The following is a 13,351-nucleotide window of genomic DNA, read 5'->3' on the forward strand; positions in this document are numbered from 1 at the left end:
GGTACTTATTTTAGCAGTGGTATATCGTGACGCAGACGCTATCAGAAGTCACAGATTACAGGCGCAAATGTACGCTGTTTACAGGCTGTCTGAGACGGCTCATGTCTGAGACGGTGAAACAAACGCGTCTCCGACTAGGAATAAGCCAATTGGTTTGCATTCGTACCTCGACGAACTGAATCGATCGTCAATTTAATTGTCTCCAATGGAAATTGAATTCGACATTAATTATACCAGTTGGAAGCGTTCTTTGATACGACGGTCGCGGTTGAAGAGGAAGAAACGATAACGACGTACACACGCGAACGACCGTTGAAAGCGCGATTAAAAAAGTTCAGTGATGGAAATTCTGCGGCGGACCGTAAAATATATTTTACGTGGAAAAACATATCGAATGTGCTATGGGAATACGCGCACACCTGTTGCATTATTCTTGCCACGATGCTGTATTACATATCGACAGCGGGTGTAATCGTGCATAATTTCAGAGGCGTAATTTGTTTATGTTACAAAGTAACCTCGTGAAGGACAACAGCGTCAATGTTATGCAATATCTCATTAGCCTCCGCGTATGCGTTATAAATATGCATGCATTCTGAGCGTTCTATAGATACCACTTAAAAACAACACATTTTATATATAATCGAAACGTGGTCTACTAAACCGCGCGTGGTCTAGATTATTTAACATGATTATCGTTATTTCGGACAACTTTATCAGACGAATCAGCACCCTGAAACAGCATGGAGAACATGGTTTCGCAACGAACGGTCATTCATAGGTCAATCGTACTGCTTGCGACATCTCTCACCTCGATCGTACTACCATGATAACCCAAGGATGGACCTCGCCAAGATATCTTCCTCGCGACATCTATCAGTGACGCTTCAAGCTAATAGTTTCAAAAAAAAAGGATAAACAATATTTACGATATTTGTTGTTTCTAGCAATAGTGGAGATTACGACTTTTATTTAAATATTATCTCGATAAACTAGAACGATTCTAAGTAATTTTTGTCACCACCCACGACCAAATGGATCGCATTCGTTTAACACGAATAAAAATTTGTATTTCCACTTGCTCGATACTTTGACGATCAGTAATTTGCGTTATTGAGGAAAACGCGAATTATCGATGAAAAAAGCTCTGTTGCTTCTGCTTCGCAGATACGATCGAGTAACGCAATGGGAAAATGCTTTTACTCGGTCGTTAACCAAGATTGTGCAATAAAAATCTTCACAGATATTAGGGTAATTGATACAGTAATTTTCACTTACGAGAACATTTAAAGAAGTCGCGATCATCAATCGTTCATTAATGTGCCTTCGGCTGTTGGAAACATAAGTTAGATAGTTTCACGAGTCGATGGTCATTCAGTTTTTAGTCGCGACTCAACCATCTCGCTGACAGCATGTATCGCTTGTTGTCATTAGCACTAAACGGTATTTAAGTATCGGAACTTAACGAAATGTCAACCTGAGAGGGATTTACTTGAAGCGTATCGTTAGTGTGTAAATTAGTGTAACGTTAATTTTGTGTTCCACCAACGAGTAGTCGTTGCGAGGTGAAAAGAGTACCGAAAATTAACTGGGAGCCCACTAATTAGGATTTCAAATTGCGCGATAAGTTTGAGGAAACGTCAAGAAGATGGCTTGTCCCATGTCAGGCGGTATCATGTGAGTAATCCCCTGTAAAATTTTCCTCAAATCACGTCGAAGCGTGTCGAACGTACAATTCCGTGAGTAAAAGTGTCTATTCGAATTGCCGTTTCTTGAATCATCCTGCTTTTAGATTTAAAAGCAGATAATAATTAAAAATGGCCGCTAGGCCACGTGACCGTTATATTTCGATTTAAAGAATTGCCATCGATAAAAATCGTTCGAACGAAGAACAAATTGATGAAAATTCATCGGGCAATCGATGCATTGGAAATTGAACGATTCGTTTTTAGGGAAGATCACGATCAGGATAGCGATCAGTTGACGGAAGGGCCAGGTATGCTTTACGGTGAATATCTTCAGTTGGATAAAATCTTGACCGCGCAGAGGCTGCTGAGCGCAGAATACAACCGAGAAGTGCACGACGAGCATCTGTTTATCGTCACGCATCAGGGTAAAAAATGTCACTGTTGCGATGTTCTTGGCAAATATAAATAGCACTACGCAAATGCGATCTGTGTTTCGTTCGTTCGTTTTAAGCTTACTCCTTTATTTATTACTAATCAGTCCATTCGCCAGTCTTTAAGACATAGCATGCGTCTGGCTAGGTATGGCATAATCCACTGTCACTGCGTTTGCGAATGGACTGATGTATTTTCTTGTACTATTTTAAGCAAATGGTGTAAAGAAACGTCCAATAAGAAATGTACCATGTAACTGTATGCTATTTTCGTTTTTGCACAGCGTACGAACTCTGGTTCAAACAGATCATCTACGAGTTGGACTCGGTCAGAGCGCTCTTTAACTCAGACTCAAACAGCTACGAGTCTTTGAATGGCACGTCTAACAACCACCACGGCGTTCAAAAGAATTGGGTCCCTCCGGTTCTGAACGAGTCAAGGACCCTGGAAATCTTGAAGAGATTAAACCGTATCGTCCTAATTTTAAAAGTAAGCGAGATCAGACGTTCTCCTCGGGGTAATCGTATTTCATAGATCTAACTGCGAGGTCACGCCAGATATCGAGCGATGAAACATCGCTCGGCCACGAGAGAAAACGATGGCAAATAAATAGGTCTCGTACGCAACGTATCTCGCTCGTAGTAATCCTACACTCTGCTCTAAGAAAAGAAGGCCAGTGGCCGTCGCAAGTTGACAATGACAGTGATGGAAGGCGTGTGAACGACCCTTAATCGCAAGCCAATTAGGGTGTTTGAGATTCGCGACAAGGGTGCAACTCCACCGCGGGTGGCTCTAATCAAATTTCAAACGTCACCTTGCGAGACTGCTGTACGTTGCACTTACCTTATCCCAAGTAACGAGTGTTACTGAAGGGATTCGAGGCTTTGAAGATGCGATCAGAGTCTCCATTGCGCGTGTTCTGTCCCTTTCAATCACCAAACAGCGACGAAGAGATAGGAAACTCGATTTTACTCGTAGGTACAAAGTTCGTCCTCGAAAAATGAAACACTTTCGTCCCTTTTTATAAATGTCGTGCACGCTTTTCGTACATCTCTCGTTATTACCAGCAAATCAATCAACATTGCTTTCCGCATAACAATATTGAAAAGAGGATTGCCAAACGGGTCAAGGTTCTTAGCGATAGAACGGTTTTTTGTTATCACTGCTTTATTCCTCCTCTTCCACACCGGAATAAGAAAGACTGTGGTAACAGCAGGAATAACAGTAGAATCTGCGTAAGTTAATACCATTAGATGATACACGATACCTTGCACTAACGTGCACGAATGAGTTGGGTAACAAGCTCGTTTGCGCTCTTTCCGTACCACAGAATGCAGGTGTGGCCGTCGCATTTTCTCTTCACTTGTTCTACCAAAAAATTATGTAACAGAGCTATGTAAGAAAGGTGTGATCGTATTCTTCGAGTTGTTCACAATTTATATTACCCCTAGGAATGCAAAATTTCCATCAGGAGGGGTTGAAGCGTAGATGATAATGTTCTTCAATCTTGGGTTTATCTCTTTTCAATTAATAAATTATTTAAAAACGCTACGTTATCACTGTCGCATTAAACGCATCGACGATTGCTTTTTACTCGTCTAGTAGAAGCGTAATCGTAGCAACCATATAAATGCGAATGTGGCTGCGTAAGACGTTGGTCTTGGTAAGATCGATCGAATACTTGCGAAGAAGCAACAGTACGAGTTAATGGATTACATTTACTCGCCATTAACTTGAACAATTTTACTTGTATATGTTTCAGCTTCTAGTAGATCAGGTATCGATTTTGGAAACCATGACACCCCTCGATTTCATGGCATTTAGGGACTATCTGTGCCCAGCCTCGGGCTTCCAGTCGCTACAGTTCCGTTTGCTGGAGAACAAACTGGGCGTCAGACACGAGCACAGAGTTAAATACAATCAGAATTACACCAGGGTTTTCGGCAGAGATCCGAAAGCAATCGACGAAATAAAGCGCTCAGAGGAGGAACCTAGTCTCAGTTATCTCGTTCAAAAGTGGTTGGCGAGAACACCAGGCCTCCAAGCTCACGACTTCGATTTTTGGGGGAAGTATGAAAGATCCGTGGAGAAATTACTCGCTGAGCAGGAACAATTCGCTCGGGTAATCATCGTTTCAGAATCCAATATCGGTAACTTTGTACTCTGCGTGCATTCTTAACGCGAGTAACCATTTTCACAGAAACAGACCAACGAACAGCTACGAAATTATCATCTGGCGAACGTGTGTTCTCGAAAGGCGGTGTTCGAAACGATCTTCAACGAGTCTCATCATAACGCGCTCGTATCTCGAGGGGAAAGAAAATTTGCATACAGCGCTCTTCAAGGCGCGGTGATGATAACATTATACCGCGACGAACCAAGATTTAACCAGCCGCATCAAATTTTGAATGCGCTGATGGATATCGACTCTCTCATTACCAAATGGAGGTGTAAGAAGGAGCATTCATTTATTTTATTCGCAAGATTTCTGAACGATTTTTCATCGATTTGTATTATCCCCCTCGTCTTTTAGATAATCACGTTCTAATGGTCCAAAGGATGATTGGGTCCTCGCAACTGGGAACCGGAGGTTCTTCAGGATATCAATATTTAAAGTCCACTTTAAGGTAAAATGCGATTAGACACGTGTTTCATCGATGTACTAATGTACGTATTTCGTTTCTAGCGACAGGTATAAAGTATTCTTAGACTTGTTCAATCTGTCCACATTTTTGATACCTCGACACATGATTCCGCCGTTGTCTAAGCACATGAAGACTAAATTGTCCGTTGCCTGCAATGGATGGGACCCGGATGACAATCAGAATAATTCAGAATGTACAGTGGTTGATACGTAGTCGGATAAGTACAGATCCACGAAACCCTAATAATCCGCATAATATATTTTTCCTGGGATACGTAAGAGTTGATGAAATATTGAAAGTGTGTAAGCGTAGGTAATACAAATAATTATTTTATATTTCACCGTCAAGCGTGTATTAGATTAATTATAAAAAATATATAAATGTTCGCCCACGGATACAACATAATACCATAAAAGTTATGTTAATTATGTAACAAGTATCAGAAATATATTTAACTGAGATTGTTGTTATTAATATTATTGTCATCACTCGAAGTATCTTGATCAGAGGCGCGATTACGAATGCCGCGTGCAATTTAAAATCGAAGCGTCTTATCCTTAGGTGGCATCATTCGTAACGATATATTATCTTAAAGAACGTCTATGGACGAAACTTGATTCGCTATACCTGTTATCAAAAACCGTTCGAGTCAAGATAATGGTAGGTACACAATAATTGGCATGAAGATAGAAGGTAGGAAGCTCGTACCGCATAAATTACTGCCTATTCCTATGTACATGTAGCCTTTGTCTCCGAAGCTTGTTCCCCACGAATTCTTTATAATGTAGTGTGGTATTGCGGCTGATTTGTCGTATCCTATTATTTGCACGGCGTGATTCAAATTACTAAAGGATCCATCGCAGTGATATTGTATTACACCACCCAAATAGTTTTGCCAGGATAAAGCGTTCACCGCAGCCGCTACTGGTCCATGTGTAGCCAACGTTACCAGCAGTTCATCCTCTGCATCTACGAAACTAAAATCCGCTAAACCTTTAATCGTCTTAGCAGCGAACACCACAGGCGAATATTATTCATTACAGGTAACAGGCAAACAAACAAACGGCACTCTAATTCATTTGATTCATTCCTCTGACAGTTTCTTAATCAATTGAATTAATGTACGTTTGATAACAATACTTTTTACAATCAATTCTAAACAACACACCTTCGCATGGCTTTGTAGTATTTGATAAAAATCTAGTTCCACGATGCTCTTACCTATCACACGTAAAATCTTGTATTCTTACACCGGATGTTTTGTCCGCGGTTCTGAAAAATATAAGTTCCCGATATCAATAATTGTTCGCGTTTCTTTAAAACTTAAATACACCTCAGAATTTCGAGTACATGTACTTACTTCCCAAGTCTACACGTACCAGTCTTTCCTACAAGCGGATAAGTGGATTCACGAAGTATTTGAACTTTCGATACCAACAGCCACGAGAGTAAACTGCATATGTCTCCTCCCTCGCATCCGAAGTTGCTGTTCTTCGCGCAGTCGATCATCTATCAAACGAGTGAACCTATATATCGTTTTTTTTTTTATCGCAAATAGAACAGGTACGCTAAAAATAAAGGAAATCTTACTTCTTGCACGCTCAACGAATGCAAGGTGCCGTTTTTCATGGCGAACATCGACTCAGCGACCTCAACTGTACTGAAGGCCCAACAGGCACCGCAAGATCCTTGGCTACGTACTGGAGTTACTACTCCCTTGTCCCTCCAGTCGAGCCTTAAGGGTATACTGGTCGATCTTTTAGGTCGATTGGTAGAGGAATGCCATCGATGATACGATGCGTTCTTGTGTTTCTGACCTGCGCATTATTTTTTTTAAATAGTTGCTGACTATCGTTAGTTCTTTTCTTCTTTTGTGTGTGTTCAAACGAGTAATAATGAAATCAATATCGCGAGTCTTCTAGTATGACTCGTGACCTCGTTTCAATTTACTCGTATTTCGAAATCAATCTATTCCTCACCTCTGGCCGGCATATCTGGTAGGAGTGTATTCGCTAGAAATTCGTCTTCCAGCATGTCAGAGAATTCGGTCAGCCCATAATAAGCGCTTTCCTGCGACGATCGGAGACCGTTCATTTTTTCTATGTGCCGCAACGATCTCTGCAATAACAACGTAACGACACGCTTCTCTTAGATTATATAAGACCACGGGAGGCTACTCTTTTTTCCATTTGAGAAAACACATCGACGTTTATTTCCATTATCGTGTTCAGCACTTCGTTTATGCGAGAGCTATCTATGTGTGTACCTTGTTTTCAATTTTATCGAGCATTTGCTCATGCGATAATAAAGTATTGAATTCTGTAATCTATTATCAATTCTGCGCGCACACGCACACACGTGCGTGTAATATTGCGCAAATAATCCAGTTTTGCTTGACAGATACACATCGCAGCTTTATGCAAAGTCATTTGAAAAAATGAGACACTAAAGGGAGAAAAGCTAGCGCGGGAAATTATCAGATTATCGAGAATCGACTGAAATGACGCGTTCGATAAGTTCGAAGTGTGTCGTGAAAGGTGCAATCTCAATTCGTGCGCGACAATATATTCCACAGCTTACCTGAAATCGTTCGAATCGTTCCTCGTACTCAGTCGGATCATCTTTGTAGGACTTATTATACCGCGTGACATAATTCTGAAAAAGCTTAACGTCCTCGTCGCTAGTATCGGGCCCTACTCTAATCGGTATTACGAAAAAACATAAACTCACTATCAACACTGCTAGCGCTACTGTTCTCCACTCCATGTCGAGGGTGAAACATAATTCCAAAGCACAGTACACTTCACCGCGAACCAATAAATGCATACGCAAGTACAACCGTGCTCGACGTATGACTCAGTGTAATGTATATACGCGCGGACGAACCACGTAGAAAGGTATCACGACGTGCATGTGTGTTTCGATAGCGTCAGGGCCGTAAGAGACAAACTTAATTAGTTTCATATCATGTCGGACCGCGCCACCTCGTAAGAGTAATTTCTTGTACGTTTCAACAGTTTTATTGTCATTTCTTGTACATTTTAATAGTTTTATTGTATTTTTTTGTATGTTTTAGTAATTTTATTGCATTTTCGTGTATATCTCGCTGATTTTATTACAATTTTTTGTATATTTCCCGCTTTAGAGGTAATAGAGAGAAAGATATATAAGAAAAGTTATAGGAAAGAGGGAGAAAGATGATATTACCGACTTTATTCTGAGATCCGTGGCGCCATCTCTTCGAGAAACGCTCAAACTGGTCGCACAGAATTATCGACAGTTCTTGAGTAGTTCACTTCGCTGTCGATAATTGTGTGCGACCAGTTTGAGCACTTTTTGCAGAGATGGCGCCAGGGGTTCTACAGCAGATCGATATCATCTGTCTCACTCTTTCTTATAGCTTTCTTATATATCTTCCTCTCTTTTACCTCTAAAGCGGGAGATATAATTTATTTGAGTCTTCATGTTCAATGAAAATTAAGGAATTTCTTTATTTAATCAGCAGTACGCTGAAATTCTGTGATTAAATCGAACGAAACTTGTCGACTGTGCTCAGGATATTCGATTATATTTCTTCTTAATGATATATTCCGCAAGAACAACCAAGATCACGCAAGAATGGATTACCAGAACACTTGTGCAACAATTGCAACAGGAAATCGGCATGCTTAAGGCAATGGATACATTATTAACCAATTATTGTTACACTCTAAATTATAATTACTGTAAATTTATGTAAAGTGTTAATGTAAGATATATTATAATTAATAATTTACAACAATTAGCTTGTAAGAGCATTTCTGTGGTCTGTACGTTGTTCCCAAGTTACAATAAACGTTTTATCATTATTAAATAGTTGTTTAAACATTATTAACCTTCTCTAACAATCCTACAGTGACCTATCCTACTCCTTAAACGAGAAAAAACTCGTAAAAAAGGCCTGGTCGCAATTAAATTGCAATTTCTGAAATTTCTCAATGATACGAAATCCGAAAATCGGGTTTTGCGATAGAAAAATCACTGAAGCGTGACGATTCCTGGAAAATGACGTCACTTCCCAGAATCGCCAGAATTCCAGGAATTCCCGATGACGTCAATTCCAAGAAGTGGCACTATTCGGATACCTCCTATGACGTCATGTTCTCCTGATACATTCCCAATTTCTTGACCAAAAATCTGAAAATCCGACTTTGTATCAGGAGAACATGACGTCATAGGAGGTATTCGTGCCACTTCCAGGAAAATGACGTCACTTCCAGGAATCGCCAAAATTCCTAGAATTCTCGATGACGTCATTTCCAAGAAGTGGCGCTTTCGGAAACCTCCTATGACGTCATGTTCTCCTGATACATTGCCGATTTTTCGACCAAAATCTTGAAAATCCGACTTTGTATCAGGAGAACATAACATATGAGGAGGTATCCGAATATGAGACTTCTTGGAAATGACGTCATCGAGAATTCCTGGAATTTCGACGATTCCTGGAAATGACGTCATTTTCCTGGATGTGGCAAGCATACCTCCTATGACGTCATGTTCTCCTGATACTTTGCCGATTTTTCGAACAAAACCTCGAAAATCCGACTTTGTAACAGGAGAATATAAGTGGTGAGGAGGTATTCGCGCCACTTCTAGGAAAATGACGTCACTTCCAAGAATCGCCGAAATTCCTGGAATTCCTGATGACGTCATTTCCAAGAAGTGGCACTTTAAGGATACCTCCTATGACGTCATGTTCTCCTGATACAAAGTCAGATTTTCAGATTTTGGTCGAAAAATCGACAATGTATCAGGAGAACATGACGTCATAGGAGGTATCCAAATAGTGCCACTTCTTGGAAATGACGTCATCGAGAATTCCTGGAATTCCCGATACCTCCTATGACGTCATGTTCTCCTGATACAAAGTCGGATTTTCGGATTTTTGCTCGAAAAATTGGGAATGTATCAGGAGAACATAAGTGGCGAGGAGGTATTTTTACTATTTCCTAGTGAACGACGTCATTTCCAGGAATTGGTATGATGGTAGTCACTTCAGTTAGTCATTTTAGGATAGGTGAATAGGTCGTTAAATAATTAAACGCATAATTAACAGTAATGAATATTTATTGAAACCTTCTTGCAACTTACAGCCTAATTGATATAAACTATTCTTATAATATAATATATAGTAGTAATATACAGTGTATAATATAAAATATACAATAAATTATATTAGAACTAAGGATGATGATATAATAAATTGCAATGAAACTATTGAAGTATACAATAAATTACAATAAAACTAATAAAATGTACAATAAATTATAATAACTGTTCAAACTGGTCGCGCGCAATTATCGACAGCGAAGTAAACTACTCAAGAACTACTAGCGCCATCTCTGTGGAAAGTAGTGAAACTTGTGCTCGACCAGTTTCAGCGTTTCTCCAAGAGATGGCGCTAGCAGTTCTTGAGTAGTTTACTTCACTGTCGATAACGCTGTGCGACCAGTTTGAGCACTTTTCGCAGAGATGGCACCACGGGTTCTTGAATAGAGTCGGTATCATCACTCTCTGTCACACTCTTTCTTATATGTCTCTCTCTTACTTCTAAGGTAACATCACAGTGCTCTTACTGACAAAGTTGTGTTATCGAAGTATGCGTTGTTGCATTATAAATGTATAAAATATTGTACAATATCAAGAAAAGTGTTCGCTGAGAATTTATCATTGTATCAGGAATAGTTGATCCTTGCTTCTGAATTCCTTGCTGAATTGTAGAGGGCACGATTGAACAGCTGCTCTGTTGCTCTATCGACTCTGCAATTTGTGGAACGTGAATTCCCACGGGATGATACATCTCTTCTGTGCTTTGTCCGTGCTGTGACTTGTTCGTGACAGGTACGGTGTTGCTCAGCAAGCGGATATCCTTTAATAACGAAAATTGATACACGTGCGGAAATTGTATCGTTGCTCACATGAATCACATAACCTGAGAAGAAGAGCATCATTTTACAAGTGTGTATACATCGAAATGATCGAGTCATGTACGAAAAAACGAATGTTAATTGGCATTACATTTTTAGGAGGGTTAGTCTCGCTCCTAATTTCTTTCATGTCACAGTAATTGTCCAGAAATAATCCGTAATTATTTTTTATATTTCAGATTAACAGTTCTAGTACTAATTGTTGAGAGCCATTGGACCGATAATTCCAATAAACTGTATCTGGAGAACATTGAAAACAGCACTACATGCGTTTCGGGTGAAGAATACGAGATAACGTCGGAATGCCATCCATGCACCGCTTTTGAGATCGCGAGTAAAAGTATCGATGTGTGCGCGCACGCTAGATATAAGGAGGTTTTAAAATGTAAAAGTGGGGAAATCATAACCAGGAGGTAATTGATTTTGCGTATTTAACATTTTGTTGTACTTACCCGAAGAATTAGAAGCGCGTTATAACAGCTGTGCATTTGTGCCTCAGTTGCGACAGGATAGCTTGGTTGGAGGAGAGAGCATTTTGGAAGTTCCAGGCATTTATGCTTGCCCTGGCATTGACATCCTGCATCAGCGTTTATTGGAGAGAAAATGTCCTGAGGCAAAGGATAATAAGGAAAGTAGCCAGGCAGCTTAGGGCTAGCGCATAGCCAGGCTTGAATTTTCATTTACTTTGCCCAGTATTGTATAACGATTTCTCAGGCAAGTTAAAGAAATGGACAAAGTGTATTTGGAAGTATACTCAACGTCGGAATTCTGTTTGGCTCCGATAGAAACGATAGTAACATTGTTTACTATCAAGTATTGCAAATCTAAGATCAATATTAAGCTTGTACTCAGCAAGCAAAGGCCACGCGAACGAGCGTATATTATAAACATTTCCACTTTTGTATATGAAGTTATGGATGTAAATAAAATTCCATATTCAGCTAGCTCATGCGAATTGCCAATCATAGTTGTAAATAAAACTAGCTGCATCGCAGGCCTCTGCGCGACTTTGCGGCAGATAATTAAATATACCGCGGCAGAGAGTCCCCAGCATTACTGTCGGAAGTTATTAGGGTTCAAAGACTCGTGTCTGACCGCTTGCTCGGAAGCAAGCGTCTGGACAAAGTTCTGCGAGGTAGATCTGATCGCGTCGGTAAAATTTTTACGCACGGATGACGCCTCGACCGAATTGCCTTCGAGCATGGCCAGGTTCGAGCGTCACATGTCGCAACCGGTGAGGCTACACAATTTATACAAGTATACCATGTCGAAGAAATTTTCAGACGAGAACGTGGTTTCGCGAGACGGAACGCCAGAGCACACGTACGCTGAAGGCTCTTACATGACACTGGCGGATATAATTATATTCGTCTGCATTCACGTTTTGTTCACCGTATTCCCGTACGAAGCAACGACGAAGTTACTCCCGCTGACCGCCTCGTGGTACAAAAGAATGGTCGAGGATGAAATTATATTGGAATGCCTCGACTGCTTACCGTCATCGAATGAGCAAGATACGACTGGGTTGGATTACACGCTTCCTGATGTAGCGAATCAGAGTTTATACAAGAGCGACCCGAGAAGATACAAACCGAGAAGTCGCATCTACACCAGACAGGAAGACGTCCAGCATTCGTTGGAATTATTCAAGGCTTTGAACGTAAAAACTGAACTGGACTTGGAGCCGTTCGCCGTGGATTTGAGTCTCGATTGGTCCACGGTGCCATTCGATGCCACGCCGGAAGGAGGTTCTTTGCCGCCCGCCCGGTTGAAACGGAAGCACGAACAATTGCAGAATATGTGCAAGCCTGTCGTAGAGCTGGCGAAAGCCGGGGACATAATCGTCGATTTCTGTTCCGGTAGCGGCCATCTGGGTATCCTGGTCGCGCATTTCTTGCCACACTGCACCGTTATATTGCTGGAGAATAAAGAAGAATCGTTGAACAGAGCCAAAGAAAGAGTAAAGAGGCTGAAATTGACGAACATTAAATTTTATCAATTCAACTTAGACTACTTTAAGGGGCACTTCGATATCGGCATGTCGCTGCACGCGTGCGGAGTCGCAACCGATTTAGTTATACAACAGTGTATCAAGAAGAAGGCTATTTTCGTCTGTTGTCCCTGTTGTTACGGATCGTTGCACGACTGTCATCATTTAACGTACCCGAGGAGTAACGTTTTCAGGGGCGAGATAGATCCAGAAAGATACATAAATCTTAGCCACGCCGCGGATCAGACGCACGATGAGAAGAACGCTAAAACGAGCCAAGGATACGAGTGCATGGCCATCATCGACACCGATCGAAAGTTACAGGCCGAACAGTTCGGCTACAAAGTGTATCTTTCGAGATTTGTACCTAAAACGTGTACACCCAAGAATCACATATTAGTAGGCATTCCCAGAAAATAAATGAGAAACGTCGAAACCTGTACGCGAATCAATTACATTATACACATTCACGATTTCTGTACTCGCAATGACCGATCGATTTGTAACTATTCTTGTTACCGGATGAACAATCTTGAGAAATAAATCATGTTTATTTACCTAAAGAATAACGTGTTCATTTTTCTATCACCCTATATAAATACGAAACAAAAGATTGTAATAGTAGATACC

At 40.7% G+C, this 13,351-nt stretch overlaps 4 protein-coding genes across 4 annotated transcripts; 3 read left to right on the top strand and 1 right to left on the bottom strand.

Moving 5' to 3' along the window:
• Positions 1-1,267: 1,267 nt before the first annotated feature.
• On the top strand, positions 1,268-5,239 carry Vermilion (Tryptophan 2,3-dioxygenase vermilion). Its single transcript, XM_076904414.1, has 7 exons — positions 1,268-1,677; positions 1,953-2,113; positions 2,404-2,609; positions 3,883-4,242; positions 4,321-4,570; positions 4,654-4,747; positions 4,807-5,239. Exons 1-7 carry the CDS (start codon positions 1,649-1,651, stop codon positions 4,976-4,978), a joined length of 1,272 nt encoding a protein of 423 aa, XP_076760529.1. The 5' UTR covers positions 1,268-1,648; the 3' UTR covers positions 4,979-5,239.
• LOC143429040 (cathepsin O) lies at positions 5,075-7,626 on the bottom strand. The gene is made up of 7 exons (XM_076904416.1): positions 7,346-7,626; positions 6,745-6,883; positions 6,356-6,582; positions 6,126-6,274; positions 5,987-6,037; positions 5,474-5,742; positions 5,075-5,392 (listed from the first exon to the last, which is right to left on the bottom strand). The coding sequence occupies exons 1-7, from the start codon at positions 7,589-7,591 to the stop codon at positions 5,355-5,357; spliced, it is 1,119 nt and encodes a 372-aa protein (XP_076760531.1). The 5' UTR covers positions 7,592-7,626; the 3' UTR covers positions 5,075-5,354.
• Positions 7,627-10,645: 3,019 nt separating this feature from the next.
• Positions 10,646-11,452, top strand: Jtbr (jumping translocation breakpoint protein JTBR). Its single transcript, XM_076904257.1, has 3 exons — positions 10,646-10,834; positions 10,911-11,144; positions 11,231-11,452. The coding sequence occupies exons 1-3, from the start codon at positions 10,779-10,781 to the stop codon at positions 11,391-11,393; spliced, it is 453 nt and encodes a 150-aa protein (XP_076760372.1). The 5' UTR covers positions 10,646-10,778; the 3' UTR covers positions 11,394-11,452.
• Positions 11,407-13,210, top strand: Gstcd (glutathione S-transferase, C-terminal domain containing). Its single transcript, XM_076904256.1, has one exon. The coding sequence runs from the start codon at positions 11,459-11,461 to the stop codon at positions 13,139-13,141; it is 1,683 nt and encodes a 560-aa protein (XP_076760371.1). The 5' UTR covers positions 11,407-11,458; the 3' UTR covers positions 13,142-13,210.
• Positions 13,211-13,351: the final 141 nt, after the last annotated feature.

The sequence above is a fragment of the Xylocopa sonorina genome, chromosome 11, assembly GCF_050948175.1.
Source record: "Xylocopa sonorina isolate GNS202 chromosome 11, iyXylSono1_principal, whole genome shotgun sequence".
Classification (NCBI taxonomy): domain Eukaryota; kingdom Metazoa; phylum Arthropoda; class Insecta; order Hymenoptera; family Apidae; genus Xylocopa; species Xylocopa sonorina.

What these genes read in the sequence shown, in the direction of transcription:
- Vermilion (XM_076904414.1), top strand. Translation starts at nt 1,649, where the DNA reads ATGGCTTGTCCCATGTCAGGCGGTATCAT. An exon ending in AGCAGGAACAATTCGCTCGG is followed by an intron (nt 4,243 to 4,320) that starts GTAATCATCGTT and finishes CCATTTTCACAG; the next exon opens with AAACAGACCAACGAACAGCT. An exon ending in TCTCATTACCAAATGGAGGT is followed by an intron (nt 4,571 to 4,653) that starts GTAAGAAGGAGC and finishes CTCGTCTTTTAG; the next exon opens with ATAATCACGTTCTAATGGTC.
- LOC143429040 (XM_076904416.1), bottom strand. Translation starts at nt 7,591, where the DNA reads ATGCATTTATTGGTTCGCGGTGAAGTGTACTGTGCTTTGGAATTATGT. An exon ending in ACCAGATATGCCGGCCAGAG is followed by an intron (nt 6,583 to 6,744) that starts GTGAGGAATAGA and finishes AATAATGCGCAG; the next exon opens with GTCAGAAACACAAGAACGCA. An exon ending in ATTCGTTGAGCGTGCAAGAA is followed by an intron (nt 6,275 to 6,355) that starts GTAAGATTTCCT and finishes CTCGTTTGATAG; the next exon opens with ATGATCGACTGCGCGAAGAA.
- Jtbr (XM_076904257.1), top strand. Translation starts at nt 10,779, where the DNA reads ATGATCGAGTCATGTACGAAAAAACGAATGTTAATTGGCATTACATTT. An exon ending in GGCATTACATTTTTAGGAGG is followed by an intron (nt 10,835 to 10,910) that starts GTTAGTCTCGCT and finishes TTTATATTTCAG; the next exon opens with ATTAACAGTTCTAGTACTAA. An exon ending in GGGGAAATCATAACCAGGAG is followed by an intron (nt 11,145 to 11,230) that starts GTAATTGATTTT and finishes TTTGTGCCTCAG; the next exon opens with TTGCGACAGGATAGCTTGGT.
- Gstcd (XM_076904256.1), top strand. Translation starts at nt 11,459, where the DNA reads ATGGACAAAGTGTATTTGGAAGTATACTCAACGTCGGAATTCTGTTTG.